The sequence below is a fragment of the Vanacampus margaritifer genome, chromosome 8 (genome assembly GCF_051991255.1).
Source record: "Vanacampus margaritifer isolate UIUO_Vmar chromosome 8, RoL_Vmar_1.0, whole genome shotgun sequence".
NCBI classification, from domain to species: domain Eukaryota; kingdom Metazoa; phylum Chordata; class Actinopteri; order Syngnathiformes; family Syngnathidae; genus Vanacampus; species Vanacampus margaritifer.
In genome coordinates this window covers 5,630,228-5,652,797 of record NC_135439.1, presented here as the reverse complement: position 1 = coordinate 5,652,797, position 22,570 = coordinate 5,630,228, and the positions used below count along the sequence as shown (strand labels likewise).

The following is a 22,570-nucleotide window of genomic DNA, read 5'->3' as shown; positions in this document are numbered from 1 at the left end:
GCGATTGAATCGTGAGACATTCATTCATTCCAACCCCTTCTATGTAACCAACATGAAGCTATCGAGTAATAATAATCGAAGCAGCCGATAATCAGACCATTGCTGACTTTTATCACAAGGTAGGGAAATTCTAGCATTTGTCTCGATTGTATATAATGCAAGCAGCAAAAAAAATCTGACATCCATAATGAGGCTACATTGACATTTATTGATGAAGCCGTTGAATTGCACCATTTGTCACAATGTAGAGTGATCACGACCACTGAAAACACAAGCTCACGTGGAAAAAAAAATTAAAAAAGGATGACATTATTCCAATCTGATCGAACTCCTCCTTTCCGTCTGCTTGTGGTTTTAGCCTGGGAGCAGCAGGTGGAATCTAAGATGAGCAGGTGGAATATGCAAGACGCTTTTGGAAGAAACCAATTACATTAGGCAAATAAAAATGCCACGCGTCACCCTCGTCTAACTGGTTGTACAAGACAATCGGACATGAATAGGGAGCAGGGTAATTGCGACCATGCCTTTGGATTTTACATTAGCATTTGGAAAAAAACAGACAATCTGCCTTTCATCCCAATGTGGTCACCCCCAGGTGTCCTCCAGCCTCCTTTGGAAACCTGCGCTACATTAGTAGCATTAATTGCGTTCCGTCTGCATCAGATTTGGCTGAGTTGATGATGCACCCCCCGGTTAGGAGGCTTGATTAATAGACGGCGAGGTAAGACTCACACAGTTAATCCTAGACTGAAAGGGCCTTTACTGTGCGTGAGATTTCTCCTTGCGACAGTTATTGACTCATTCACTGCCATTGACGGTTATAAACGTCCAAAAAATCATTTGAACTATTTCTATTAGTTTAACATTTTTTTTCTACCTTTGTTAACAAGAGTATGAAAACCTAGATTTTTTTTATTGTACATTTAGAACAGATATAAAAATTTTGATTAATAGTGAGTTAACTATTGAAGTCATGCGATTAATTCCGATTAAAAAAAATGTCGCCTGACACGATAAAAAAAAAAAGATTATTTTTTTTTAATTAGGGGTGTCAGGCGATTAAAAATTATTATTGTAATGAATAATTATTAATATTATTATTATTAATCGTCTGACGCCCCTAATTTCGTTAGCCGATTAAAAAATTTAATTGGAATTAATGTGACAAATTTTATATCTGTTCCTAAATGTAAAAAAAAAAATTGTTTAGGTTTTCATACTCGTACTACAAAAAATGTTAAACGAATAGAAATAGTTCAAATGAATTTTTGACGTTTATAGCCGTCAATGGCAGTGAATGAGTTAATGATAGCCACCACCTTGCACAATTCAAATAAGTTGTATTCATTTATTCACGGAGTTAGAAAAATAATTCCACAACCTAGGCACATTATGGGAGCAATGACATTTTCCAATCATATACAATATATATACAATCCATTCCTGGCAACAAGACATAAAACGGTTGGTTGTCGTCCCACATGACGATGTTCTATCCATTCAAGTTATCTCAAAACACCGAAGTCTTGTAAGCCGTCTCTGGGCAAGCACTCGAGAGTAACGCACCGTCCGGTCCTCGCGTCGTCGGCAGTGACAGTAAGCGGATCAACGAGTCCTGACCTCCGGTCTGGACTCTGGAGGTGGAGAGGACCAGCGAACTCTTCGGGGGCGGCGGAGAATCCGGTTCGTTGGCCCGCGAGCACATGAGGTCGCGGAAGCACTCGCGGAAACGTGTGGAGATCAGGCTGTAGATGACCGGGTTGACGGCAGAACTGAGGTAGAACAGGACCCCCGACAGGATGTGGACGTACTGGTAGATGTTGTGCATGAGGTCGGTCCACTGGCGCACGGAGCTCCACAGCAGACGCTCCATGTGGAAGGGCGCCCAGCACACGCCGAAAACCGCCACCACGATGGCTGAAGGGCGAAGACGGCAGTTAGTTTGGAAGGAAATTTCTAAAATGGCGGTTATTCCCATGCTGGTTAACTTTTTATTAAGTACACTGTCTGCTGCGGACTCAACCGCAGACGGACAAACATTACCTGAAATCTCTTTAAGTTGTGAAGATCAGTAGAGACGCCGCAAATAGCAACGATCCGTGTAAGAAAGCGACAAAATGCCTTTCCCCGTGTTTTGTTTTTTTGAGCGCATGCCTTGGCAACATCGATGGGGATTACAAGATGAAATCCTGCCGCTCTGTCAGTAAAACGTGTTTCAACCGAAAGCCCAATATCCCAAACTTGTGCATCATCATTTCAATTCATTGTGCTGCTCCTGGTGTGCCTGATTTGGCCACACGTGGGCAGTATAATGCGGTAATGCCGGAAAGCAGAAGTCAAGTAAAAAAATCTTTAAATGTTCTATGTATCTTCACTAGTCAAAACATTATTTTATTTTATTTTATATTTTATTTTTTATTTTATTTTTTTATTTTATTATTTTGTGTTTGTGGAAAAGGAATTAATCTGGATAATACGCTCGTTTGTATCCATCTCAGGAGGCCGCCATTTTGTCCTGTGCCGCCACCTGCTGTCGACTGAAATTGACGTCTTAAGAAGTACTCATACATGTTCACCATTTGAACCTAACATGACCAAACCCAGAAAAAAGATGAGCCATGACGTTAACAAGCAAGCAAATTTTAATAACCCACCCTCCAGATTGTCCGTATCGCGACGGCCGGTCGTGGACCGTATTTCTACATGACCGCCAAAATAGGTTGACCTATGACATCTAACCATGGCCTTAACTCATTCACTGCCATTGACAGCTATAGACTTTAAAAAAAAAACATTTTAACTATTTCTATTAGTTTAACACCCCCCCCCCCCCCCATTTTTATTAACAAGAGTATGAAAACCTAGAATTTTTTTTTTGTACATTTGGAACAGATATAAAATTTGTGATTAATCCTGAGTTAACTAGTGAAGTCATGCGGTTCAATTATGATTACAAATTTTTATCGTCTGATGCCCCTAATTTTTAATAATCTTTTTTTAAACAAAACAAAACTTTTTTTTTATTATTTTTAGTTTTGATAATCTCTTCTTCTTTTTTTGACTTGACACCAGGAGTATTGATGCTAAATGCTAGCCCGTCAATGGCGTTTTCCATTATGTGTTAGCATCAAGCTGGAGGGGGCGTTCTTAATGCAACGTTGTTTTGTTGTTTTAAATATACCAAGTGTGAGTGTTTCTTTTGAAAGTTAACTGCGAGTGGCATAAAACAGTTTGAAGCTTCTTTTAAATATAATTGTTTACTATGTGACAAAGTGCTGCCAGGACTATTGATGCTAAGTGTTAGCTTGTTTTAAATAGTGTTTATTTTGAAAATTAACTGGGAGTTCTTTGAATAAGAATTGTTGACTATCTGCCCGAGTGCTGTTTGTAGTAAACACCAGGACTATTGATGCTAAGGTTAGCCTGTCAAGGGCGTTTTTCATTATGTGTTAGCATCAAGCTAGCGGGGCATTGTTAATAAGGCAGTTGTGTTTTTTTAAGTGCCTTTTTAAATGTTTTTTTTAATTGTTACTGTTTAGTTTGACATTAAACAGCTTAAAGCCTCTTTTTGGAGTTTTTATTTTTTTTACTCTACCAAAGTAGTGCTTGTATTGTGTGTATTTTCCATTTCCCTGTGCTTTATGAAGCACACTGACAGGAAACTCACAGAGCATCTTGACGACTTGTGTCCGGCGACCGCTATCGTCGTGGACGCTCACACGAACGTCGTTGCCCCATTTCTTCCCGAAGTAGCCCCTCCTCTGCTTTCTTTCCCTGCCCAGGTGCAGGCCCATCACCAGGTAGAGGACGCTGATCACCATCATGGGGATGAAGAAGAAGCAGACGGTGGTGATCTGCATAAGCGTTTGATACATCCACAGCGGCTGGAGCACGGCGCAAATAGCGGACTCCGTCACGTGGTCCGGGAGGTAGAAGATACCGTGCAGGGACGTATTGGGTACGGCGCAGATCATGGACGCCGCCCACACGGCCCCGATGACCCGCTTGACGTGCCTCTTGGTGGTCAGGTAGCGGGTCTTGAGAGGGTGCACCACCGCGATGTATCGCTCCACGCTCAGCGCCGTGACGTTGAGGATGGACGCGAAGCAGACGGTCTCAAAGATGAAGGTCTTGAAGTAGCAGCCGCCGGCGCCGAAAGGGAACGGGTAGTTCTGCCACAGTTCGTACACCTCCATGGGCATCCCGAAGGCCAGCATGAGAAGGTCGGACATGGCCAAGCTGACCAGGTACAGGTTGGTTGTGTTGCGCATCTTCTTGTATTTGGCCACCACGGCGCACGTCAGGAGGTTCCCGCTCAAGCCCACCGCAAAGATGAGCAGGTAGACGCCGGCCACCGGGAAGAAGAAGGGAGAGCGTTTGGGACCCAGGATGTCCAAGAGGTTGGTTTCGGTGTAGAGGATGGTGCTGGTGGTGGTGGTGGTGTTACCCGCGGTGGAGTTGGGAGACATGCTGGCGTTGTGGAGCGGTCTGGAGACGTTTGACGAAGGTCCTTGGTAAAGGAGATCCATCTCGGGGCTGGAGGAAGGACTGGGAGTTGCTCACGTGGAACTGGTTCAAACACAGGTAAAAGATGCTTGTGGATATTCTCATAATCATCCAGGTCATTTATTTCTCTCTCTGTGTCTACACTTTCACTTTGAGATTACTTGATTCAATTTTTATTTATTTATATATATATATTTATATATATATATATATATATATATTTTTTTTTTATATATATATATATATTTTTATATATATATATATATATATATATTTATATATATTTATATATTTTTATTTATATATATTTTTATATATTTTTATTTATATATATATTTATATATATATATATATATTTATATTTTTTTTTATATATATATATTATTTATTTATATATATTTATTTTTTTTGGATATATATATATATATTATTTATTTTATTTTATTTTTATATATATATATATATATATATATATATATATTATAAAACCATGAGGTATGACGCACCTGTGTGCCAGAGAGAGGATGTGAAGGATTATCCATGATGGAGAGAAACATTACCTTAGTGATCGCTTGGTCCCAGATTGCCTGAAACGTCTCTACCATATATACAGTCTCATGATGTCATCAGACTTCCTAATACCTTTTTTTTTTAATTATTATTATTATATTTGTTGTTTGGCATCAACGGCTTTGACGCTGCTCTGATGAAGTTGTCAGTGATGAAACAGCCATTCTTTTTTTCTTTTTTTTTTTGTCTGGAGAGCTCAGTATTGTTCATTCGGTAATTTTACCGATTTGACATGTCATCATCATTGCTCTCTTTTTGAAACAGCCATTCTAAATAATAACAACTTGCATATAGCGCCTTTCACGGGAACAAATGATGTGAGACTATAATTCACTGGAGGATGAAAAGGTCATTTTTGGCATATCGATTTATGTCACGCATGTCATTTTTTAAAAACATTTTAATGTGAGACGTTTTTTTTTTTTTACTTGACGGTTGTTATCTGGATGGAAAAAAAGACACAAAAACATGACAGTGACTTGTTTACTTTGTGCAATTCCAAAGTGTAAGAAAAGTCTCAGAACTGTCATTGATGTTAACTTTGTGGTTAAGACCTGTGCTTCACACTTAAGAGGTTCTGGGTTCGAATCCCGTCTTTGTCCTGGAGGTGTGCTTGCTGTTTTGCATTTTGTTCGCTTTCTGTACTCGGCGGGACTGAACTATCACCTTCAAGTTACCGTGATTTTTGGCATACTAAACTCAAAATCCAAAGAAAAAGCAAATAGCCTGACTTTAGAGGCTTCCATTTCCTGAAAACGCCGCTTAAACGAAATTATTCCAAACGTCACAACCTTGTTTTCACTCCTTCTGACCACAAGATGATGAAAACTGCCCTCCACTCCAAACTTGTATTCAGGGTTTGCACCTGTGTCTCACGCTTGACAGATTCTAAATTAAAATCTTGTCTCAAGTCTGCTGGATTGTCACGTCCTCCGCCAAGGTACGAACCATCATTACTGGCATACCCTCGCACCCTTAATATTGATTGCGCAGTGAATTTGTAATTGCTGCTGTGTCGCAATTCCGCGGGATGTCCAGCCACCTTTTATTTTTATATATAGTTCATTAACATCTATCCCAGCTGACTTTTGGCAAAAAAAGCAGGATGTACCCTTAACTGGCGGCCAGCCAATCACAGGGCGCACATCGACAAACAAGGATTCATGCTCACATTCGCATCTACGGATAATTTCGCGTTTATATGTTTGTAATGAGGCTGGAGTGCATGCAAACTCCACACAGGAAGACGGGGAAATTAGATTCGAACCCAGAACCTCCGAAGTGTGACATAGACCTGATAACAAAGGAAGTCAAGCAAATAAATGTTGAACGCATCTCACTTGCAGATGAGTGTACATGATAGCTCAGGGGGAAAATTCGGGGGAGACAACTGGCGGGCAGAGAGAAACAATGCCACCTTTTTTTTCTTTTTGTTCATGGGAAGAAAAGGAAACTGTCTGCTAGAATGCAAGATTACGTGTCCTCACCGCACTAATGATCTTTAAACGTGTCATCAACTGGTGACGCTCTGCGGATAATTGAAATTAGATGCGCTGCTCTGATAAATGCCAATCACTTCTTCTTATTTCGCCTCAAGGTTAATTAGGCTGCCTTATTTACATGATTGACCTTTGATCTTGACCTTTGATCTTGACCTTTGATTGCTTTAGATCATTCAAGAAAAAATAAGCAAGGACAGTTATATCCATTACAAAAAAAACTTTTTACCCCCAATGCCTATTAAGTGTCAATCAAAGAATAATCTAGATAGGCACTAACAAACAAACAAATTAAAACTCACCTTCTGATTCTGCAGCTCTTCAAAGCGTCTTCTTTTGACGTGCACACATGCAACAGTGCGGTAGCGGATGGCAGCAGCAGGAGGAGGAGGAGGCGCATCCTTCCTATCTACCATATTGAGAGAGCGAGGGAGGGAGAGAGAGAGAGGGGGGGCGGGGTAAGGGTGCGAATGTGGTGCAGGTAATTGTAAAAGATGCCTAAATAAAAATAAAATAAAAAAGCAAAATGGTTGTTTGTTTACAGGCACTATCCAAAAAGAATAAAAGACTTATCTTTAGCTATTCCTGTACAGTACAGTAGTGCACAAATACCGTAATCTGTTTTTGGCCCCGTACTGCACACTCCACTCTTCAGAATGGCATGCCTGAAAGCAACAGGTGGTGCTATAACCCCTAATAATGATAAGGCCCATCAGATGCCTAAAGAAAAGAAAAGAAAATGCACTTTTCTTAGAATAAACCTGAAAAACGTCTAATTACACATAAATGAAGTCATAATATTACAAGGGGAAAAAATGGATCGCAAAGTTGTGATGTTTTGGGGAAAACAACATCCCAAGGTTTACAAGAAAAAAGTTGAAAAATTACAGGAATAAAAAATAATCTGAGATTTAAAATGGAATTTTTTTTTTTTTTTATGTGCTGGACTATTTACTATGTCAATATTATTCAAACAATTATTTATTTATTTAAAAATGAGTTTTTGCCTATTGCAAGTACATCAAAGATAATGACATTCAAACATCCCTACAAAAAATAATTTGCCTATTTTTTGCTATACTGCGTTGTAAAGTTAAACAAATACTAAAGGACAAATTATTGTAACAGTCAAATGTTCTGCCTAAGTTTTTTTCTTTGTTATAAGTGTTAAAAGAACAAAAAATAAGTCATTTAATTTATTATATATAGTTTATTATTATTATTATTATTATTATTAATCGGCTGATTGATCGATTATCAGAATTTTACTCAAAATTGGAATTGATACAAACCCATATTATAATTTATTTATATTTATTATTAACAAGTTTTTTTTTTTAATACTTCAAGGGAAAACAAATTCAAATTAGACAACAATAACGTTGTTATACTACATGAGCAAAATATTTGGAATTAAGGAGAGTTAAGTCCAAATATATGAAAAATATGCAATTTTAAAAGAATAAGGTCAACATATTATGAGCAAAAACGTGATTTTTTAGGGGGTGGGGGGCTTTACCCAAGTAAAGGTTAAATTAAAATGTGTTGCACATCAATGGTTAAGTAAAAATTAGACCTCAATAAAAGTTTTCAAACACTTTTGAATTGATTGGACTTCAAAATTGAAATACAACTTTTATATATTCCTTCTTGCACCACTAGAAGGAGCCCACGTACGACAAGTGCTGCTGGGATGGATCACTGCTCAACAGGAATGTAACAAATGAGGGCAGGTAGCAAAACGTTTTGATCGTGCAGTCATGCTTGGCCACATAAAGACCCGTGGACGTTTATTTAAGTCTTGTTGCCCTTTTCAAATAGCTGTACATGTTAGTGTTGTAGTCGATGACATGATGATGAGTATCAGAGACACCAGCTGCGTATCTTAAAGTATATTATTGGCTTGTTGACGGAATCGCGGTGGCATTGATTTTCTTTGCAGTGATTTTAAAAGCCCCATTAAAAGCACTCACGCGGTCCTCAAAATGGCACGTTATTGAAATGTGTCACATTTAATGGCGTGGCGCTGCGTGACTTTTATTCGTGTCGTGTCGTTTAAAAGAAAAAGTCATTCGGCTGCAGTTTTGAATCGCGCATTTAAATGGAAAACACAACTCAAATTCAATCTGCATCGACTTCAGGTGCAAGATATAAACTTACCTCAATAACTGTCGACTAAAAATATTATTTAGACAGAACTCAATATAATCTGTAACACAAAAGATAGACTACAAAAACGTGTGCGGGATATAATGTCAATTAAGACGGAAAAATAACAAAAATAAGAAAGCCTCAAGGCAACATGGCCGCCGCCTGATACGGATGAAACCGTGTGGATTTTTCTGTTCTACAAAAAGGCAATATTGATCACAATACCGTGTTTGGACTAGCAAGGGAAAATATAACATATTGTAATGAAAAAAAATTGACTTAAAAAATTGACTTCCCCTTTAAATATTAGAAGTTGTTTGCTGTTACGTAAAACTGAAAACTCCGAACATGGCCGCCGCCTGATACGGATGAAACCGTGTGGATTTCTCTGTTCTACAAAAAGGCAATATTGATCACAATACCGTGTTTAGACTAGCGAGGGAAAATATAACATATTGTAATGAAAAAAATTAAACTTAAAAAATTGACTTCCCCTTTAAATATTAGAAGTTGTTTGCTGTTACGTAAAACTGAAAACTCCGAATTTGATAACGCGTGATGGATTTCAGATAATAGTTTTAAGTACTGTACTGTCTAAATGAAGCTCATATATATATGCTTGATAAAATAAAATAAAAAGATACTTAGACTATGCAAAAAAAATCGAGCTTGATTCTTCATTGAGATGTGCGTTCATAAGAGTTCCCGTCAACATTTGAAATAATCCCGTGACGTAAAAAGGGCTGCAGAAGTGATGATTTACAGTACAGGCAAATACAATACTGTACAGGCCTGTGTGAAAATACAACAAGTCAAGCACTGTGTGCTTTGTTGCCTCTATAAAAGCATTAAAATATGAATGCGTTCGTATGGGAACGCAGACTGTTTGGTTCACATCACATCAACCGACCTTGACCACTTTGTGTCATTTTCACTGGGACGATTGTAACCAGGACGATGACATCGTTACTGACGATGACAAGATAATGAAAGCTTGGGCGGGTTTTATGGGATGACATGGCATACAGTATTTTTTTTTACACGTTTGCAAAAGTTTAACTGTTTTACAACACACACACAAAAAAAAAGCGGATGCAGGTCACCAACAGGCCTTTCAAGCCTTGGTTAGGGTTAAAGTAGAATTTCAATATATTTCATTTTGAAGACTCCTTGGAGATTTAAAAAAAAAAAAAAAAAAAAAAAGGGTTCCAACGATAACAAGTCAACTTCAACATATGTTATGGTTTCAAATGAAAAATTAAGTTGGCTTTACGCCAGTGTACTAAATAGATGTGGCCAAACGGCAAGCATGTCAACAATGGCGGCCAGCTGATGAGATTAGCATGCATGCTAATAGAGCAGCAGCTACATTCTTTCCCCTGATTGGACACACTGAACATTGGATTATTTAAAGAATTTGTATACTTCTGTTTATTTACAGAATTATGTTAGTCCTTTATTGAAACTACTGAATATGATGCTTGCTGTACATCTGCAGTGCAATCCCAGGAAGGGCGAGTGACCACGGGGAATTTTATTTTTTGTTGTTGCCGTATTTCAATAAAGTGTATAAAGTGTAGATGCACATTCACTACAGTAGGTGGCAGTGGCACTCTCATTATCTGAGAAAGTAAAAAACCTGACACAGTTTGGCTTTAGCCCCATGTGCTAGCTAGCTAGCTAGCTCCCTAGCTAGCTCCTATGGTGCTCGTTTACCAGCTAGCAAAAGATGTTAAATCAATGTTGAATCACTGTTGGGAAGGTTGATTTAACATCGATTCATACATTGATCCAACATCCTTTTTTATATGGAGGGAGGGGGGGAAGGGTAGCTAGCTAGCTAGCATTAGGGACGAAAGCCTAACTGTGGCAGGGTTTTTACTTTCAGGTGCTAGCTGGCTAGCTCCCTATCTCTCTCCCATGGTTCTCGTTTAGCTGCTCGGGAGCTAGCTAGCATCAGGGACTGAAGCCAAACTTTAGCAGGGTTTTTACTTTCAGGTGCTAGCTGGCTAGCTCCCTATCTCTCTCCCATGGTTCTCGTTTAGCTGCTCGGGAGCTAGCTAGCATCAGGGACTAAAGCCAAACTTTAGCAGGGTTTTTACTTTCAGGTGCTAGCTGGCTAGCTCCCTATCGCTTTCCCATGGTTCTCGTTTAGCTGCTCGGGAGCTAGCTAGCATCAGGGACTAAAGCCTGATAGATATTATAACATTTTTAATACTTCATTTTATTTTATTAACCATTGTTACACATTAACATTTTAATTCTTTATATTAACCTTGTCGAAATGTTTTGTGTCCTGTGCAGGGCAGATGATGTTGACTTCGTATAGGCTGACCTTAAGCTGGGACATACTATTTAGTCTAAAAAAGTTCCTTCTCAGCGCTTTGTGCGAAAACACATTTGGTCCTTGAGAACAGAATCTGTTTTGAATACCCACACCTGACTCTGTTTTCACCATCGCTCACGGAAAAGTACCAGAGAGTATGTTTTGTCTACAAATGAAAGAGAGGAGGTCTTTTTAACTATAAGAAACCGTTGTGCACGCGGAAGAACTACATTTGACGCTCTGAATCCCACGATGTTTAAGTGATGATTAGAGGCAGTTATTTGTCCAGAGATTCTCTGTTTTTTATTAAATCATTTTTGCAAAGGTGTATTTTTCTTACATTAAATCTATCTTCATTTTTGGAACACGCAAAGAGGACAAAATTCTAGATTCCTCTTCAAGCCAAACTTTAGCAGGGTTTTTACTTTCAGGTGCTAACTAGCTAGCTCCCTATCTCGCTCCCATGGTGCTCGTTTAGCTGCTAGGGAGCTAGCTAGCATCAGGGACTAAAGCCAAGCTATGGCAGGGTTTTTACTTTCAGGTGCTAGCTAGCTAGCTCCCTAGCTCGCTCCCATGGTGCTCGTTTAGCTGCTAGGGCGCTAGCTAATATCAGGGACTAAAGCCCAACTGTGTTTTTCCTAAGAGGCATAACAAAAATAATTGAGAAGTACTGTTCAATACCAGACTACTGAAGAGGGTCTTCTGCCCAGATTTAGTCATAACTGTTTTAATTTCCTTATTTCCTCAGTAGAGCTTTGTTCTGCGGATGTATCTTTGTGAGTGTTCTTCCAGGTGCAGTCATGACTGAAAAACCTCTTCTATTCCTCAAGTGGTTGATTGCTATGTTCGGTGTCTGAATAGTGTCCTTGAATGTTATCGTTTAGGTCCGGTCAACTCCGGTTGAACTGTTTACTGGAAACTGTGTGGGACCGCCCTTCAAGATAGTATAAGAATATTGTAAATCCTCTGTCATCTTCGCACTTGTGAGAAGCTCTGCAGCCATTGTCTGTAACTCACTTGTGCCCGGAATATTCTGTAGAAATAAAAGCTTCGAAGGAACTGTTCATCGTCTCCAGCCTTTATTCGGATAATCAACATTCTCACTACCCGAAAGAAAACAAACACGCGGAGGAAAAGATCTACACCACAACACTACCTAAAGTATAGTGAGACAGTCCGAAGCTCCTTTTCACATTGGCGCTCTGTGATGTTACCCTGGTGGCCTCAATGTTGCCAAGTGTTGTTTTCCTCCACTTTCCATCTTGCTTTACAACACAAACCATAATGACTTTTAACCCACCTGCTGATAATTAAAAGCCATAACTTTTCTCGCGGCCCGAGTTATTGCTAGTGCCATGCCAGTGTGTACAATTGCATGCAGCTGCCCGATCAATTATTGAACACTGTAATGCATTCTTATTGACATTTGAATATACACATTGTAAACCACGACTAATACCCAAACATGTATGAAGCTGATCAATGAAGCCGCCTATAAATAAGTAACTAGAGTAACACTGCTCTGTTTTGGGCAAGGCATCTCTTCTAGCTCATAGCAGATAAGTCGGTCACACCTATGCGGTAAGCGTGTGTAGTTTATCTAGCAAGTGAGGAGATCATTAATCTAATAATAAAGTTGAAGCACTGGTAGCCTGGTAGCTGCCGTCTTATATTTACTGGGCAAGCCCCGCTTCTTTTTTTTTTTTTTTTTTTTTGTCATCGTACCCGAATAAAGTGTAGTTGCACATCCACCTCGGTAGATGGCAGTGCTGCTCTCATTTTTTTTTGTGTGTGTTAAATTTCAAGATGGTGGACAGCTTAACTCAATTTATTAACCTTTTGATGTGATGGAAGTGCTGCCTTCATCCGTGAAAACACAACTAACGCTTTTGTTGTATTTAAAGGGGCTCACATTCACTTCCATTTCCACCCACTTTGAAATCCCCCCCCCCCCCCCCTCATAGAAATTAATGTGTACTGCGTGAGCTGGAACCATAAACGTTGTTTGCCGATGTTTCTACTGATGAAGTGCTGCCTCCACCAGTGAAAATACAATTCATAGTATCACTGTCACTTTTGGCTAATTAAGTACACTGTAACACATTTCTGTAAAATCTACAGTAAAAAATTACAGCATCTTCTTGTTTTTTAATTTGACAGTATTTAATTGTATACAGCAATGCATTATGGGTAAAAACAAAGCGCAGTCATTTGCTGTATAGCGGTAAAATGCTGTAAATTTTGGACACGTACTGCAGGGTCGCCTTGGCAACAACAGGAATGCTAATCTGGTTATTAGTGCGAACGAGAAAGTCTACATGTGCTTCCTATGGGTCCATGATAATGCAAACGGAATAAATGCGTCTGATTTATTAACAACAAAAATAAATCCATCTAGAAGTTCAATTTGCTTTTCATGGCCTCGTAATAAAGTAAAAGCTGTCTGGATTGATCCGAGTCTCATCAAAAGTCACAGCGCGTAACTTGACTTCCTACATAATAAAGGACTTGAATGTTATTTATAATGTATAGAGCGCTGCTCGATATTAAAAAAATTTCTGCTGTGCTTTTAAGTTATTATTTTCACCTCTTATATATTCTGGACTTACTTGCATATATTTGACCATGAGCATTAGCATGGGCACGAATGCCATTCTTTATATTGATAATAAGGAATTTGTGTTTTTTTTTTTTGTGGTGAGAAAGTTTGGCATTTGAGAAAGTTAAATAATCTTTTTATGACTATTATATAACGCGTTTAAGCTTGTCATCTTTATAGCTTTGGACGGGACTGTAAAAAAAAAAAAAAAAAAAAAAAGTAGACTTCACGACCACGTTGAAAGTATCAGATAAGAAAAAAAGTTAGTGCCACATATTTAATGTGGTGTTTGATTATCTCTCACTTAATTATAGATTAGGTATAGAAAAAAAAAACTGTGTAGAAGATTAAAACCTCTCGGATGGGTGCACAAATCAGGATTTTTCTTTTCTTTTTTCAAATCTGAAAATATTTTTCGTCTTTGGCAAAAGCCATGCATAAAGATTTTTTTTTTTTTTTAAATCGGGCATTTAACAGTTTTGGTCGTATTGTGTCGTAAAGACTATCATTTACGCCACCTGTCAAAAATCGAGTCCTCTCATGATCACATGAACGTATTTGTATTTGTATCAACAAATGAAGCAATCACACTGTAGCTTTCAGTTCTATGTTGTTCCTCTTTAGTCCTATAGGTGTCAGTATAGCTCATATCAAAGTGTTATGGGTTGTGAAAAAAAATCGAGAAATAAAACATACAGTATATAGACAAAAAAAAAAAACGCTTAGTTTGTTATTTGTGCCCTGATGCGTACCAAAAAGTCACGCGATCTCGTGAGGGAGAAAAAAAACTTGTTTACAAAGCCACTCGATAATACGCCGGAAACAAGGTCAAATAAATGATCAAATGTATTCTTTTCACGTGCAGGCTGATGATTTACTCGCCTCCAGTTGTGATATTTGTCTTCCGTGTTAACTTTTCAAACACGTTGTCGGCGCCAGATTAAAAACCACTTCACAAAACGTGATCAAACATGACTAATTTGATAATGACAAAAACACGTTTTGCATACATTTCGAGTTTATGAACGGCGCATAATTGGTATCCTAAGTTACGTTAAAAAAGGGACCTCAGTTTATGTGTTAGTAAATTCAAATCAGTTCCAGCAATCCCCAAAAAAAAAAGCTACATTTACAGATATGTCAGGTATGGACATGTATGTGTCACTTCATTGTGTTATAAACTCTCATATCCTCATTTCAACACAAGCGGTTGTTAAACAGACAACAATATACTCCCACGCGTCTGCACGGGTGGATGGGATCACGTACCATTGAGCCGATTATCTTTACCTATTGTAGCAATCAATGCTGACTTATGCCATTTTATAGTCTTGAGGTCCATTCCTAGACATGCATTCATGTTTTCATATCTGCACTTGTGCGGGAAGTAGGCAAGGCAAGAAGTGACGCCCTGGTGTTTTTTTTTTTTTTATATCGGTGTTATTATTTTATACTGTCTTGCCTTTGTCTGTGTGTGCCTTTTTTGGGAGCGCTGTTCATGTTGTACCCGGTTTGGCCACTGAGGGGCAGCGTATTATATATATTAGCATTAGCGAGTCAGACTGGAGTAGATCATTACAATTTCTTGCACATCTATAGATTGAAGCGAAAATCATAGTCAATCAAATCATTTTTAATAAAAAAAAAATCGCCCTCAATCGAAAATCGATTCAGAATCGAATCGCAGACCCCAAAAATCGGAATCTAATCGAATCGTGAGACATTCACAGATTCCTACCCTTACAAGATACTGTACTGTATTATTTTTTTCATCAAACCACAAAAACATGGTGTGATTGTCTAGGAAGAAGTCGATGGCAACGGAGAAGAAGAAACTTTTGTTGGCATTGAAACTAAACTTGGCAAGCTTGGATGCGGTCCAGAACCCGTTCTCCACCGACTCCAATGAGATCCAGTCCCGGTTGAAGCCAATTTCTCTCGTCAGGATATCGACTCCAGTTTTTTTTTTTTTTTTTTTTTCTCTTCTTGGGAGATCTCAGTATTGATCATTTGAAATGTCATCATCATTGTTCTCCCTTTTTTTTTTTTTCTGTATGTGTGTTTGTGCGTGTGTGCGTGCGTGCGTGCGAAAAAAAATAAGTTTTTTTTTTTTTCTAAGGAGAGCTCAGTATTGTTCATTCGATTTGACATCATCATTGCTCTCCTTTTTAAAAAAAAAAAAATTAAAAATAAATGTTTTTTTTTTCTTTTTAAATATATATACATATATATACATATACACACATATATATATATTTTTTTTTTTTGTATGTGGGTGAGCATGTGCATGTGCGTGTGCGTGTGTGTATTCATCAGTTCACCTAAAGCCCATTAAAAAAAAATCCCATACTAATAATATAACATAATAATAAATTGCCAAATGCAGAAACATCAATATAAGTTATCACGATGTAGTGGCTCTCGCTAACAGACAGAATTAAGTAACCAGAATTAGGTTAAAAAATCCTATATACGTAGACCATGTTTCTATACATTTTGATATTTGGTTTTTATTTGAGGCAGATATTTTTTCCATGGATATCGACTCCAGTTGAGCCAATGAGGAGAAAGAGCTGTAAAAAAAAAAATCAAACAGAATGGATGGATTTTCTGACCTGCCAACTTGTAGTTGAAAGTTTGTCTGACTCAGCAGTAGCGAAGGTGGGAAACACCAATTTCACATGACCAGCTGCAATAAACTACATCCTGTATGCGTTGGCCAAAAAGTTTTCACGTAAATACGTCACTGGATGAGACATTATTATTGATATGTCGAGCGCAACAAGCTAATCGGACAGAGTAGGATTTATGGATTCCCCTTTACTGCCTGTAAAAAAAAAAAAAAAAAAAGCGCTTACTCATTAACCCGTGAGCAAACTTTGCTCCCATTGGCCACACCTCGTCAAGATTTTAAAAGGTGGCTCGCTCCTGGAGGAGCAAGCAGACACTTCCAAGATCAGCATCACAGCAATGAAGATCACACTCGCTTGCATCGCTCTCCTGGTTCTGGTTGTGGGGCGGGGCACGGAAGCCGTGCTGGTCGAGGTAAGTCACACGGCAATGTTGACGGACATCCTCAGCAGGTAGCGGGAACCTCACAGATCTTCTCGTATCTCCTCTCAAAGGAGAACGGCTTGACCTTCTCCCTGGAGGCCGTCAAGAGGCTCCAGGAGATGTTCGAGAGCGGCAGGTCGCCGCTGCAGAGCCCGCGGCTGCGGGCCAGCTCGCCGTCCATGTGCGAGGAGCCCATGTTGCCGCAGGAGCTGCTGCCCCTGTGCAAGCAGAAGGGGGCGTCGGCCTCACTCGCCAGACTAGGTGAGGATCTTCATCACTTTGTCATCACTGATCGTAGGGCATATACATTAAAACGTCAAACCTTTAGAAGAGGAGATCCACCCTGGACTGGTCGCCAGCCAATCGCATATAGATGAACGAGTATTCACATTCACACAATTTAAGTCGTCAGCTGACTTTTACTGAGAGATGCGGAGTTCACCTCGGACCGGTCGCCCGCCAATCAATTAACTCATTCACTGCCATTGACGGCTCTAGAGGTCAGAAATTCTTTCCATCCACTTTTATTAAAAAGAGTATGAAAACCTAGAGAAAAAAAATTGTTATTGTACATTTAGAACAGATATTAAATGTGTGATTAATCGTGAGTTAACTCGTGAAGCCATGCTATTAATTATGATTTTTTTTTTAATAATCACCTGACGCCCTTAATTTTTAATAATTTTTTCTTTAAAAAAAAATTTAAAAAAAGAGTATTACTACAAATAAAAAAATGAAAAATTTTATTACTTAAAAAAAAAAGATTATTAAAAATTTTGAATTTTTCATAATTAATCCCATGACTTCACTAGTTAACTCACGATTAATCACAAATTTTATATCTTTCCTAAATGTACAATAAATAAATAAAAAATCTAGGTTTTCATACTCTTGTTGACGTCTATAGCCGTCAATGGCAGTGAATGTGTTTAAGGACAAATAAGCATTCACACACATTCACGCCTAGGACTGCGAGGCAAACATGCTAACCACTAGCCCATGATGCGACCGCACCAAACTTATTTAAAAAAAACAAAAATCAAACATATCATAAAATATTACACTGTAAGCAGTGATCTATAATATATGAGAATCTTTTTCACTACAAAAATAAATGACCTTTTCCACAATATCCTACACTTGTGCCATTGGACTGTAGATGCTAACTTGACATCGATGCTAACGTTGATGCTAACCGCTCGCCTTTGTTGCAGCCATGGTGCCGCTGGACGTCTGCGAGATTTGCGCCTTCGCAGCCTGCAGCGGCTGCTAAGCCGACACCACCATCGTTCTTTTTGTTCTTAATTGTATTTTTCATGTCCTCATCTCATTTATTTAAAAAAAAAGAAAGAAAACAATTTAAAGAAACAAAAAAATGGCCAAAAGGAGAACAGAAATCTTAAGGAGTTTCAAAGCGCAAGCTGTTACTTAAAAAAAAAAAATGCATTTGCCACCTTGTTTTGTCATTGGTTTTATATTTCAGATTATTTTTGTTACATTTCTATCCTACCATGCTTTGTGTACCTATTTAAACGTCCTCATATTTTTTTGTTTGGAATAAAAATGTGTGTTTTGCAAGTCACATACGCACGTGTGTGTGTCTTTGTGTGTGTTTCAAACTATTACGCGAATGAACTGTTACAGGCGCCTTTTTTTTTTTTATCTCAAAGGGAATATTTGCACTCTCTTGACTGACACATCTATTGAACTTACACCCACACACCCTCTGATCAACACATTTTTTTCCTTCTTATATCAGGTCTGAATAATAAAACGAAACAAAAAAAATTATAATTATTCCTTAGTCTTCTTGTCTTCAGAACAATAATTCTAACGCACTTTTTTTTTCTGAAGCTGAGCCGTGATTGGTTGTTACTTTAGCCTGAGCAACGGTGATGTCGTTTTCATTCAAAATGGCTGCCCCCTAAAATGGATAAAAATGGGCAACGCAATATTAATACCGTGCTAAGACTAGTGCTCTAGCTCTCCTTAAATGATTTCTTTCATTATTTGATGAACGATTTGAAATAATTCTTAAAAAATTTCAAAATAAAAAATTATAAAAAAAATCTCATAGAATTACAAATTGAAATGTCAACCTCTCAACAGTAAATATTGTCTGATTCCTCCTCCATGAAAGCGGACTGATTGTCTTTGTGTTAAAAGAAATCAAGATATTTGCAAAGATCTGCTTTTACTTTGAAAAACAATGATCAAAATTTTTTCCAATCTTTTAACGCGTTAAAGACCAAAGCAGGAAGTGAATCATACTGAATTCATATTTGTGCATTTCCTGCTCACTTTGAGTGCATTATGTCCTGTTTTTTAATAAAAAGGATAGACATTTTAAAAAGCTTTATTTTTTTAGACAATTCATCGATTAATTAAAAAAAAAATTGACAGATTAATCGATTACTAAAAGAATCATTAGTTGCAGCCCTACTCGTAATAATTCAGCACATTTTTCTGCTAATATTTCAAATATGCTCTTCTTGTGTGTTTTTGGTCTTTCCAATCACATTGTCCTTGCATCACTGCGAGACGACTGACATTTATGATGATGAGGACGACGACCCTTTGGACGCTAAAGTCAACAGTGAAACTTCCCTTTGACGGGGAGAACAAACACGGAGATGCCATCATGGTAGTAGTTAGAGTACTGTTTATGCTTCAATAGCATCCAAATGAGCTTTATTTACACACACACACACACACACCTTAATTCCTGGTATAAATCAATCATTGCTAAGCCTTTCCACGCCTTTTATAAGCATCGGCGGCGCCGCCCTGCAGGAGGCACACGAGAAGGAAAGTCTGCGCCCGAAAGCATCTCTGCGTCGTCGTGCTGGTCGTCTCTCTCGCCATGAAAAGTGCGGTCGCGCTCGTCTTGCCGCTGCTGTGCGTGTGCAGCATTGCCTTGTGTGTGCAGGTCAGGGTGAGTATGACGAGGATGTGTTTTTGTAGTTAATACAGAGCTGGGATTCTATGCAACTGTAGAGATAATGCAATTTACGGCCCTAGAGCTAATTTCATGCCGGGGCAATGTTTTGGGGGGAAATTTAGGACACCTGTTGCATAAAATTCCGATTTTTTTTTTTGTAATTCTTGTAAATTTAAAATTTTTCAGCATATGATTTTCCAATATAATATTGCTACTTTAGTCTCCTATAAAATGTTGGAAAGTTACAACTTGATTCTGATCAATTATGATTGCATATTTAATATTTTTTCTTACAAAGTTTTGGATTTTTCTTATAAATATTATTATGTTTTTATGGGCAAATTAGGTCATTTTGTTGTGTAAAATTGTTTTTAAAAAATCTGGAGAAAAAAAAGTCCATGAAAATTATGACTGGTAAAAATTATTGTTTTTTAAGTAAAATTATGACTTTGTTACTTTTACTGTGAATTATGCAAAATTGCAACTAAATCTCCTAAAATCACCATATTTTCCTTGTGAAATTAGTATTTTTTTTCCCTTACAAAATTACACAAAATTTTGTCGTAATTTTGTTGCACATCCGCCTACTGGATGTGTAACTACACTTTAAAGTTGTAATTTTCACAAAATTACAACTTTTTAGCATTCATTGTTTTTATGCCAAACAAAAATATCATATTTATTTATATATTTGTCTCATCAAATAATGACTTTTTCCACATTTTTCCCCATATATTTTTTTCTTCTGATAATCTCATAAAATAATGTTTTTTTTATGCAAAACTAATATATATATATGTATAAATATAAACCATGATTTATATTATAGATTTTTCAAAATAGCCATCCTTTGCTCTGGTTACATTTTTTTTTTTGCATATTTTTGGCATTCTTACGTCTGGGAACTCCTTAAAGACGCACATTTCTATCCATCTCCAGGGGTGGCAAAGGGCAAGACTGTGTGTTGTTGTATTTAAGAAAAATTATTTCAAGGTCTAAAGGTTTGTGTGAAATAAAAACAAACTGTGCGAGCCATGTTTGCACAGTGCATTCAAGACTTGATTCAAAATCTCACTTGACATTCCAATCCACATTCAAACAAAGTGTCCAGTCCTCACGTTCAAGTTTGTCTTCAGCCTTTTTTTTTTGTTTATCCTTTCAAACAAAACACTCACCTGAAATTAAAGGAATGCTTTTGAACCTGAACTCTGTGTTTTCTGCTCCTCATAGGATGGTGACAGGAGCTTCCCCTTAGAGGCGGTGAAGCAGCTGAAGGCACTGATGGAAAAGGCGGGGGCACGTCTCAGCCCTCAGTTCGCCCGCAGCGGTGCGGTGGGTGCCGTGGGTGGCGTGTGCGCCGATCCCGCCCTGCCGCGGGTCTTTCATCCCGTGTGCCGAGGCCAAGGTGCTGCCGGGGTCTTCTCCAGACTTGGTAAACATCAGCCAACACTGATATTCAATAGCGGAAATAATACATATTCACAAATTAATAGATAAATACAAAAATAAAAAAAATATAAAAATTATTAAGTACATTTTATGGAGTGAAATAAGTTTTTGAGCCAGTAACCTATCCACAGCTATTTGTTTTTGGTGCATTCCAATAGACTGCAATGTTACGCTAAAGCCGAATCTAATAGGAAAGTAGTAATTGGGCTCAAGGAAGTATACTGAAATGATACTGATATTTGAATGTTAATGAGGAATTAAATAGTACACTTTGATTTGAGTACGGTTTAGATTATTCTCGTATTATTGGGACATTTTTCTCCTGCATTGTCCTGCAAAACAATGACATTTTTATCTTTCTCGTAAAGATAGGACTTTTTCTCATAAATTTGTGTAAAAACATATTTTTTTTTAAATACAACTATCAAATAAAATAACTATAAAATGGTTAAAATATCATATAAATATATAAATATTTATAAATAATATAAATAAATAATTTTATATTTTATTTTATCTTATCTAATTTGATATTTAAGGGCAATTTTCAGGTAAAATTAAAGTGACGTTATTTTTTTCTTTGTAATTTTTCTTTCTAGTGAATATCCTCAAGTCTTCGGACCCGAGTGAGATATGTGCCAACCCTTCCTGCTTTGGTTGTCTGCATTGAGGGTGCCTTTACAATACATGATCATCATCTGCAAACAACAAGAAAAGATAACACTTTTTTATGTGTGTTTGTTTTAATATATAGTTTCCAGAATTGCAATTATTCTTTTTAATGATCAACTCGCTCTTCGTGTTGGACTTAATTTATTGACTCTTAATCTCTTGATAACAAAATGTGCCTTCTTTGAACACCCAATTGCTGTCTTTCTTGCATTTGACTAATTGATTTCTATATTTGGTTATTATAATGGTGAAACTGTCGCAAAGTGTGTAACATTGGTTATAAGCCTAAAACATGATTTGGTTCACATACAGTAAATAAAGTTGTACAGTAAGAGAACAAGAAGTAAAACTGCATATCTTTTGCGTAAACAGGAGACGATTTAATGACATTGTAAATGAAACATGACATCTTAAATCGTTTCGTTTTAAAAACATGAAAAACAACCCGAATCATTGCTTCATTACATAATTGCACCTACAAATTGTTAGAAAGGCTTTAATCCCTATGGCTGTTGTATAGCAGTTATTTTCAAAGTGTGAGCTCCCTCTGGTGGTATGCATAAGAATCACATAACAATTCATACTGGACATAATGTCTTCAACTTTATTTTTATCAAGTATAGTCATAAGAATCATCCAAATAATGTCATCAATCTGGCATTTTAATTTAACTCAGTTTCATTTATAGGGCACTTTAAAAGCAACTATAACTGCTGTATACAATTAAACGGAGTAAACAAACGGATGTGACGTCACAAAACAGTAACGGTGCGCCACTCTTTCTTTCGGTCTCTTTTCGATTG

General features: G+C 37.7%; 3 protein-coding genes across 3 annotated transcripts; 2 read left to right on the top strand and 1 right to left on the bottom strand.

The window, feature by feature from the left end:
- Positions 1 to 1,301: 1,301 nt before the first annotated feature.
- Positions 1,302 to 4,565, bottom strand: nmur3 (neuromedin U receptor 3). Its single transcript, XM_077574226.1, has 2 exons — positions 3,668 to 4,565; positions 1,302 to 1,917 (listed from the first exon to the last, which is right to left on the bottom strand). Exons 1-2 carry the CDS (start codon positions 4,527 to 4,529, stop codon positions 1,511 to 1,513), a joined length of 1,269 nt encoding a protein of 422 aa, XP_077430352.1. The 5' UTR covers positions 4,530 to 4,565; the 3' UTR covers positions 1,302 to 1,510.
- A 12,022-nt stretch (positions 4,566 to 16,587) lies between these two features.
- LOC144056928 (guanylin-like) lies at positions 16,588 to 18,016 on the top strand. Its single transcript, XM_077574083.1, has 3 exons — positions 16,588 to 16,696; positions 16,777 to 16,966; positions 17,920 to 18,016. Exons 1-3 carry the CDS (start codon positions 16,622 to 16,624, stop codon positions 17,976 to 17,978), a joined length of 324 nt encoding a protein of 107 aa, XP_077430209.1. The 5' UTR covers positions 16,588 to 16,621; the 3' UTR covers positions 17,979 to 18,016.
- Positions 18,017 to 19,568: 1,552 nt separating this feature from the next.
- LOC144057035 (guanylin-like) lies at positions 19,569 to 21,765 on the top strand. Its single transcript, XM_077574258.1, has 3 exons — positions 19,569 to 19,640; positions 20,877 to 21,078; positions 21,695 to 21,765. The coding sequence occupies exons 1-3, from the start codon at positions 19,569 to 19,571 to the stop codon at positions 21,763 to 21,765; spliced, it is 345 nt and encodes a 114-aa protein (XP_077430384.1).
- Positions 21,766 to 22,570: the final 805 nt, after the last annotated feature.